This window comes from Rhagoletis pomonella, unplaced genomic scaffold (genome assembly GCF_013731165.1).
Source record: "Rhagoletis pomonella isolate Grant_MI unplaced genomic scaffold, Rhpom_1.0 Rhpom_scaffold_05658, whole genome shotgun sequence".
NCBI lineage: Eukaryota > Metazoa > Arthropoda > Insecta > Diptera > Tephritidae > Rhagoletis > Rhagoletis pomonella.
The window spans coordinates 1-9,397 of record NW_023464196.1 but is presented as its reverse complement, the minus strand read 5'-3'; the positions used below and the strand labels follow the sequence as shown (position 1 = coordinate 9,397).

Below are 9,397 nucleotides of genomic sequence, written 5' to 3'. Positions count from 1 at the left end.
ACATTTTGTGGTACCCAGTGACTTTGCATTGGTTTTACATTTAAAATCCCCAATTGTATGACAACAGCAATTAAATTTATTGTCTACGAACGGTCACCATGCAAAACTAGCAGCAGCTAGTTAGGGTTAGTGTTAATTGTCCGTAAAGAAACATAGCTATTCTCCAATATGAATGGAGAACGGCGCTAGGTTTATTCCTGATGTGGAACGTAATCACATACATACATACATACAATGCATAAATGTCATTGTCTAAAATTTTACTACCACGCGGCCATTACGTAAGTTTGCTGGAACGGTTGGGTGAGTATGCATGCGAAATTGCATGCTTTTGTTCTTATTAATCTTTTTCGATTTTCAGAGATTTTTATTGCGGTGGACGTGTGTTTACTCTCGTTGGTGTGCGAATTAGAAAGTTTAACTTCTGTGCATTTTCGTGGAAAACTGCATTCGTTTAATTAGATACGCACGGAAATAAACCGCCACGATGGGAATAAAATTCCTCGAAGTTATCAAGCCATCGAAATGCGCAAATGCCTGGTGGTCCCAATCCCAATCAAATGGGTCCGGGTGGCCCTGTGGCTGCATCCAACTTGCTACAAACTCTTAACCAACAAAGACCGGGACAGCAGATGCAGCAATTGCAGAGCATACGTGGACAAATGCCAATGGCTGCTGGTCCAAACCAACAAATGATGCAACAAATGGGTGGAGAAATGCAAATGAATGTTATTGGGGGCGGTGGTAGTATAGGTAACACAGGTGCAGGACAACAGCCGCATATGGTTGGTAATGCGCAGCAAATGGGTGGGATGTCGGGTCACATGAATCAAATTAGCAGTTCTGGTGGCCCTGGTGGGTCTCTCCAACAAATGCAGTTAGGTCCAGGGCAGATCCCGGGAGGGCCAATGAACGTGAATGCTATGAATGTACAGCAGATTCAACAAATGGGTCAACAGCAAATGGCGCAAATCAGCATGAACCATCAGCAATTAAATCAAATGATGAACGCACGTTTGAACGCTGCTGGTCCTATGGGTACAAATGCTGGTGCAGGAGCGCAAATATCAGTACCGAAAAGTAACTCCAAACTAGGACGATATGTTCGATAAAGCGTGTGATTGGCAAGTGGACTTTGGAGCGTAGTATTTACCACTTCCATCAATGGGTTAGATGATTTTCCGAATTGTTGCCCAGAGAAATTAACGATATCTAGTTTTTCTAGCGCCTTCTCGCATTTCAACAGAGTTTCTAAAGGTACACGCTGGTTTGGATTACTCAAGATCTCCAGTAATTTGCTCATTTTTGTATGTTTTTCAGTATTCGCTCCATCAGTACCAATTTTGGCCACCATCCGCTTTAGTGGATCAATATACTTTGTCAGCTGTTTGTATTTTTCGCGATACAAATGATCTTCTTGCGGATTAAAAGGACTACTGCTTGCCACCTGACCAGGCGTGTTAAGCTGCGTACTTGGTGATTGACGCATCTGCCTTTTTGTACTCTGCATGAGGTTTGACATTTGTGGGCTGGATGTGGGTACTAATGCAGGGCTTGGAATCATCTGCGCATTAGACATTTGAGTCTGCTGTTGTTGCTGTTGATTTTGTGCAGCCTGCTGCTGTTGTAATTGCTGTTGTGCAGCCGACATACCAGTGGCAGATGGCACAGTACTTGGTGAAGGACTTTGCCGTAAGAACTGCTGCTACTGACCCGGAACACCACGATTAACCTGAAACATCTGGCCACCCTGACCTATTGGCATATTTACCTTCTGTTGCATATTCTGGGAAATACCTATCATTTGGCTGATACCACTTTGCTGGCCAGCATTTTGGGGCATTGCACCACCCTGTTGACCTTGTGGTCCACCAACAACATTGCCTTGATGCATTGGGCCGAAAATATGGCGTACGTGTGAGAAATCGTCTCAATACGAATGCGAAGTTCCTCATCTACTTCAAGGCGAAGTAGCACGATTAGATCAAAAGTTTAAACTTATGCTTGACAGCACAGCTCAAAATAATCCAAAATCTATAAAAGTGATTTGTTGTCTCGATAACAAACGTTTACCATGCGTACCACCAATTACTGTAACTATTCCAGAGGAATACCCGTCAGTATCGCCATCTTGTGCATTGGCTCAGCAAGAATATGGTACCACTCCGTTTTTAAAAGCTGTGCAGGCTGCATTTAAAGCACGAATTGCAAAATTGCCAAGATTGTATTCGTTGTCACATTTGTTGGATACTTGGGCTTGATGTTGGTGGTGGCTGCATTGGCGCGTTATCTGTTATGGCTGACTTTTTGGGTGCCGTTGATTCAGGTACAGGTATTCTGCTGGCTGTAACCATCATCTATCAGTACTTCGAAATCTTCGTTAAGGAGCAATCGGAGATGGGTGGCATGGGCACTTTACTGTTTTAAGTTGGGGGTGCGCTGTACATTATTCTAATTAATGTTGTTTATAAGATGTGACTCACTCAAAATTGAACAATATCTATCCCCGAAAATATAAACCAATTGCCATATCGCTTTCAGCGTCATATGCAAAAGTATAGCTCGGTGCGTCTAACCCGTCATTACAATTATCGCTTCCAACTCAATGGCCAAATCGCTCAAGATCGTAACCATTGTACACCCATATCGCACAATGGTAAGTCATCGGATTATGAACCAGGAATAACCGCAGGTGATGCCGATAAAGAAGACAACCAAAATTATGCAGCTGCCACTGCACTAATGATTATAACAACAATAATTCTCATATTGGTGGAGGTGGAAACTGCAAGTTTACTAATACACAAAGGACTAATACCTACGAGCGGAACTGGCGCACATAACGGAACTAATGCCGGAAAAATGGGTGAGTTAGACATATCCCTTTAAAATATATGCATATGTATGTATAGATATTTTTTTTTTTTTTTTTTGAACTATAGTCTTTGCTGGTAGGTTTTGACAATTGAGGCGAACTCATTTGGTCTAATGGGTTGACTGACGATTATCGAAACCTGTCAAGTAAAATGTATTCGCTTCCCATCAGACCTAGTTGTGTTGAAAAACGAGCAAGCATAATGAACAATTGTAACGACTTTCAACTTATTTCGCTTATTATTATATTTTTTGGAGGATTTTAATTGATAATTCGCACCTCGTTACCAATTTCGTATTTCTGAAACAATTGTTCATCAAGCTTGGTCTGTCTTATTTTTACCCGATTCATCAAGCTGGGTCTGTCTTATTTTTACCCGATTCTATGCTTACAAGATCTAACGATGGTCGGTTCTTTATACCCAGATCTACCCGGAGAGGCCGGGCTAAGAACCATCACCAAAATCTAACTAAAACACGACTACCTTTAATATTGCTCTGGGTTAAACTTGATTATAGGCGTTGAATCCTTCCGAATGCATAGAAGTGGAATTTTTGTGCGATGAGGAAGTGGAATTCACGCGGGATTGGGGATCAACGGAGAGGGTTTATTTACGAAGTGCTTGCTGGCTCCTCGGTTTCTTGATTTTGGGATGGAAGTAGGACCAGTTTGGCCAGCGGTCTCGTAATCTGCCCTTTTTCCGTGATGATGTCAACTACGCGTACTCGATCGTCGGGACCAGGATGTAGGCTGATAATTCGACCTAATCTCCACTCATTTGACGGGAGGTTGTCTTCCTTGATGACAACGAGATCTCCTAATTTTATATTTTGCTGTGGATATTTCCACTTAATCCGCTTTTGCAGTTCGGATAAATATTCGGTTTTCCATCGTTTACAAAAAGTTTGGTGAAGGGCCTTTAGCTTCTGCCACCGATTTACTATCGAGGCAGGATTCTCGTGAACGTCGATTTCAGGTGGGGCTAGCAGGTGTCCACCGGTAAGAAAGTGATCTGGAGTGAGAGGCTCCAGGTCGGTAGGTTCATTCGAAGCGGGGCTCAATGGTCGTGAGTTGAGGCACGCCTCAATCCGACATAAAAGAGTACTGAACTCTTCGAATGTATACTTATGAACGGATGCAATCTTTTTAAAGTGGCTTTTAAAGCTTTTTACCCCCGCCTCCCATAAGCCGCCCATATGAGGAGCAGCGGCGGGTATGAAATGCCATGTTAGCATTTGATGATTGTATTTCGAAACTGTTTTTTCACGCGAATCTGCTAAAAATGCCTTAAATTCAGATCGTAAAGATCGTGAAGCTCCGACGAAGTTTGTACCATTGTCGGAATATATGTTCTTCGGGCATCCTCTTCTGGCTACAAACCTGGCGAATGCAGCTAAAAATGATGGAGTGCTGAGGTCACTAGTTGCTTCCAAATGGATCGCTTTTGTCGAAAAACAGACAAAAAGGCAAACGTATCCTTTGGACATTCGACAACCTCGGCCGCTATAACTTTTGATGTCAAATGGTCCTGAAAAATCTACTCCTGTATTCGTAAACGCGCGCGAAAATGTGGTTCTCTCCTGAGGGAGAATTCCCATAAGCTGGGTTTGCGTACGTTTTTTGTATATCGTACAGACTTTGCAATTATGGATTGTGGATTTGATCAGATTTTTAACTCTGGGGATCCAATACTGAGTTCGGATAAGGCGAAGCATGAGTTGATTTTCCCCATGCAAAGAGACTTGGTGAATAAAGGACACTATTAGACGGGACAACCTGCAGTTATAAGGAATAATTATTGGATGCCGCTCGTTATACGCTAAGTCTTGAGACGCTCCTAGACGCCCACCAGCCCTAATAATGCCATCTTTATCTATGAACGGATTAAGCGGTAGGAGTTCACTCTTGGAGTCGATGGAGTTTCCTGCTTTAAGTTTCCTGTATTCTTCACTATAATAGTCCTGTTGATATATTTTTATCAAGCGTTGTGTCGTTGCTTTAATTTCATGGGATGAAATTAAGCGTGACTTTTCTTGAAATGAAGCTTTCGTATTTCGATGCGTTCTTTGAGAGAATCTCATAACATATGATAATACTCTCAAAGCTCTCGGAAAATCTGAAAAACGGTCAAGAATATCGGTATAATTTACTTTGGTTGTATAAACGTACGTTCTTTTTTCCTCAACTACTGTGCTGTAGTCTGTTTCCTGGGTGGGCCATTTTGGGTTATCTTCTTGTAACCAAGAAGGTCCCTGCCACCACAACGAATTGTTGACCAATTCATATGCTGGAAGTCCTCTGCTCGCTAAGTCTGCTGGATTTGATGCCGAATCCACATGCAGCCAATTCTTGTTTCCGACTTTCTCTACAATTTTTGTGATTCTATGGGCAACGAAAGTTGACCATGAACACGGAGGCTTGCGAATCCAAGCGAGAACAATTGTGGAATCGGTCCACAGATGTATGTTGATATGCCCTAAGTTGAGATTGTTGATTATTGAATCAACTATTTCCGCCAATAGTACCGCTCCGCAAAGTTCCAGTCGGGGTAGCGATATGGTTTTAACAGGAGCAACTCTGGTTTTTGCCAAAAGCAGGTTAATAAAAACTTTGCTATCTCTTTTGACACGCATATATACAGAGGCGGCATATGCTTTCTCCGACGCGTCACAGAATCCGTGTATTTGTATTTCATCCGTTGGAGAAAAGTATACCCATCGCGGTATACGAATATTATCAATCTCGTTATAATGTTGGGTGAAATTCTGCCATCGGTCTAGAGTGGTCGAAGACACAGTCTCATCCCAATCTGTGCCTTCCAGCCAAATATTTTGCATAAGGATTTTGGCTACGATTATGATAGGCGCAAGCCACCCCAGCGGATCGAAGAGTTTAGCAATGGCAGATAGTATCGCTCTTTTCGTAACAGCATCGCTTTTCTCCAATGGCCTTGCTATAAAATAGAAAAGATCCGTATGGGCATTCCATCTTATTCCAAGAGCCTTGACTGCGCTGGTATCTTCAAATGCCAAAAAATCTTTGCTAAGTAGATCTGTTTTTGGTATGCCATTAAGTATTTGCTCGCTATTGGCTGTCCACTTTCGAAGTGGAAAACCGGCTGATTGCAACACTTCCGATATCTCATCTCTGGCTTTTATTGCTGAATCGATAGTGTGTCCACCAGACAATACATCGTCGACATACATGCATTTTCGTAGTATGTTAGATGCTATTGGATGGGAGCTTTGCACATCGTCAGCTAATTGTAAAAGTGTCCTTATCGCCAGATAAGGAGCACAATTGATGCCGAACGTGACAGTCTTTAATTCGTACAGACTGATCGGGTCATTCGGGTTAGTGCGAAAAATAATCCTCTGATACTTAGTATGGTTGTTATGTACCAGAATTTGCCTATACATCTTCTCGATGTCACTGTTGAACACATATTTGTATAGTCTCCAACGGAGTATTAATATCGGAAGATCAGCCTGAAGTACTGGTCCTGGGAAAAGTACGTCATTTAGGCTGTTGCCATTCGCCGTTGGGCTTGAGGCATTGAACACCACGCGTACTTTTGTTGAAGTACTTTCTGCCTTTATAACAGCGTGGTGCGGCAGAAAATAATTATCAGACGAGTCTGCGGGTATGGGATTTGTTATTTTTGACATATGCCCAAGCGTTTCATATTCCGCTAGAACCCTATTGTATTCCGTTTGCATGACGGGATCCTTGGCCAGCCGTGTCTCATTCCGGTAAAATTGAGAACATGCTCTTTTAAGGGATGGGCCTAGGGAAATATTTCCTGGAAAATCTTTCCTAAGTGGTAGTGACACGATGTATTTTCCTTCATTATTTCGTATGGTTGTCTTCTGATACAGCTCCTCGCAGTACTTGTCGTCTTCATTAAGGCTCTTGTTCAGTTGCTTGTCCAGACTAACTTCGCTGTAGTATGAGACGATATTCGTTCCTGGATTCGTGGTATCAGTTCGCCCCGTTATTATCCAGCCAAATACTGTTTCTTGGGCTAGGAGTGTGTTTAATATGTTCTTCTTAAGCCCGCTCAGAATAATTTGTGGATATATGTCGCCACCCAGAACAAGGTCTACGGGTTCATTGACGAAAAATCGTTTATCCGCTAGAATCAGATCTGGAAATGCTTGCTTAGTCACTGCACTAATGTGGCAAGTAGGAAGATTTCCAGTCAGTGGTGCTAGCACGAGCACTGAGGTATTCAAGCGGAATAATGGGTCAACAGAAGACCGCAATTCGATGTTGCACGCTTCTTTAACCTGCGCCGTAGTTGTATTAGTGATGCCCGAAACTTGGGCATGCATACGCTTTGATGGCAGGCGAATTCTGCGTTTTAGTCTTTCAGTGATGAAAGAACACTCTGAACCAGAATCAATAAGTGCTCTAGCGGAATAGTTCGTACCATTGAGATAAATGTTGACGCGTGCTGTCCCTAATAACACACCTGTGTTTGTATTCGCATAGCAAGACTTCACGTTTTTGCTTGTATGCTTGTTTGACTTTGTTGAATTGCGTTTGGCTTGGGCCTGATTGGATGTTGATGCAGAATTAGTCGCAGAATCCAAAGAGGTCCCAAGTGTCGTTGCCTTTGTTTGAGCTGTCTCAATATGAAGGAGCGTGTTGTGTCGCGAGTGGCACTTTATACAATTAAATGGGTTTGTGCATCTTGACACGGTATGTCCAGTACTAAGACAGTTCAGGCACCATTTTTTCCTTTTCAAAAAATCGATTCCATCAGCAGGTGTTTTGTTGAGGAATTGTGGACAGTTGCGTAACTTGTGCTCATTAGTTTGGCACATTTGGCAGGTGAACTTGCTCACGCTTGCCTGAAAGGCTCCTAGCCTTTTAGTGTTAGCTTCCTGGTGGTGCCGTGCGGGTTGGTGCTTTGGAGCTTTCACCGTTGTTGTACCCTTTAGCCCCGCTAGAGTTTCCAAAGTTTGAAATCTATTGGATAGGAACCTGTCCATATCCTCCCACTTTGGAATGTCAGTTTTCTGGTCTATGGTCTGTTCCCATAGGGCCAGTGTACTTTCTGGAAGCTTCGTTGAACACAAATATATAGTAATTGCGTCCCAATTAGAGATGTCAATTTGATGACTTTTTAGGGACGATAAACAATTATTAATCTCGCGCTGTAGGTTTTTAATTGAGCTACCACACTCAGATTCCACTGTACTTAAGCTAAATAAAACTTTTAATTGTGTGTTAACTAAGATACGTTTGTTTTCGTATCGCTCACACAGGTTTTTCCAGGCTGTCGAAAAGCCTTCATGGGTAAGTGGGCACTTTCGCACTATGTCTTTTGCCTCCCCTTGTGTTTTATTGTTGAGGTGAACTAGTTTCTCAACTGGGGTGAGGCGCTTGTTCAGGATGTAGATGGCCGTGAACATATCTCGGAAAGTTGGCCATGAGAGATAGTCGCCCTTGAACACATCTGTATCGCACGGTGGCAGGTGGATATTGTGTTCTCGGACGGACCGATCCTATACATCTTTGTTCACTTTGGTTAGAATTTCAACCTGAGAACCAATAGCAGACATGCACCTAACATAGCTTTGAAAGGAAATCTTATTCTTCTTTTTTATGGCCTTAGCATCATCCTTAGACAATCCCTCATTGATAAGCTTATCGTAAGCTGACTTTGTTTTTTCCCACAAAGCTTTTAACTCGTCTTGTTGAATAGCAAGACCATGTTTGTTTTGTTCTGCGGCGGGTATGCCGTTGTAATCAGATTCAAACTCTGTTACAGCTTCTGCCAAAAGAATATACGAATCCATTGTTTAACGTGTTTACCCTGACCGAAGTATTAACTGTAATGCCCAGATAGAATCTATAGGATTTTACACACTTAATCTTATCGAAGATTAGAGGTTGTATGCGCAAGAGAAGTTGCCAATTTTTAACCCACCGGAACTTGCCACTTAAATGTATACCAGAAATCCAACGAATTAAAAAGATGCAAAATAGTTTGTATTGCGAAATATATTCGACACTTTATTAAAATGTAAACCTTTTTCTTCTAGAATTATTGTTTACTAACGACTCGCCACCCAACTGTGCTGACTAATATCTACGCGCTTTGATAAGCTATGCAAGGTACGCAATAAGGTGTAAATAATATACGTGGTAAAATCGTGATGTGTGCAACGTACGCAGCAAATTTTAATAAACAGAGTGACCACTTCGATGAGTGCAAAGTACGTAGCAAATATATATGGTAAAAAATGTGCAATATTATACGGAGTTGAATCGCTTATGCGTAGTGATTTAGTGAAAATCTACAATTGGTCCAATGCAAATACCAAAATTTAGAGGTTATGTATCCTCAGTGACAGTGTTCGCAAATATACAAAAGAATGTAAGCCAACTAAGAGGCGCAGTGAAAAAACGATCAGAAAAATGAAGGTTATGATTATGGACTGTCAATTTAAACAAAATCGAAATACTTCATTAACAATATTAAGTGATGCGGATCACTGACGTGAGTGTGTA

General features: G+C 42.0%; 2 protein-coding genes across 2 annotated transcripts; one reads left to right on the top strand and one right to left on the bottom strand.

The window, feature by feature from the left end:
- Window positions 1–509: 509 nt before the first annotated feature.
- On the top strand, window positions 510–2,291 carry LOC118755224 (mediator of RNA polymerase II transcription subunit 15-like; the record flags this gene model as incomplete). Its single annotated transcript, XM_036490071.1, has 2 exons — window positions 510–1,106; window positions 1,890–2,291. Coding segments are annotated over 2 exons (969 nt in total), but the record flags the coding sequence as incomplete, so codon positions are not given.
- Window positions 2,292–4,637: 2,346 nt separating this feature from the next.
- On the bottom strand, window positions 4,638–8,682 carry LOC118755225. The gene is made up of 5 exons (XM_036490072.1): window positions 8,395–8,682; window positions 5,045–7,431; window positions 4,972–4,991; window positions 4,725–4,871; window positions 4,638–4,651 (listed from the first exon to the last, which is right to left on the bottom strand). The coding sequence occupies exons 1-5, from the start codon at window positions 8,680–8,682 to the stop codon at window positions 4,638–4,640; spliced, it is 2,856 nt and encodes a 951-aa protein (XP_036345965.1).
- Window positions 8,683–9,397: the final 715 nt, after the last annotated feature.

Excerpts from the sequence above, each read along its gene's own strand:
- LOC118755225 (XM_036490072.1), bottom strand. The coding sequence starts at position 8,682 with ATGGATTCGTATATTCTTTTGGCAGAAGCTGTAACAGAGTTTGAATCT. Across the intron at positions 7,432-8,394 it reads TAACCAAAGTGAACAAAGAT|GCCCAAGCCAAACGCAATTC; the intron begins GTATAGGATCGG and ends ACATCCAATCAG. Across the intron at positions 4,992-5,044 it reads GTAGTTGAGGAAAAAAGAAC|ATTTTCCGAGAGCTTTGAGA; the intron begins GTACGTTTATAC and ends ACCGTTTTTCAG.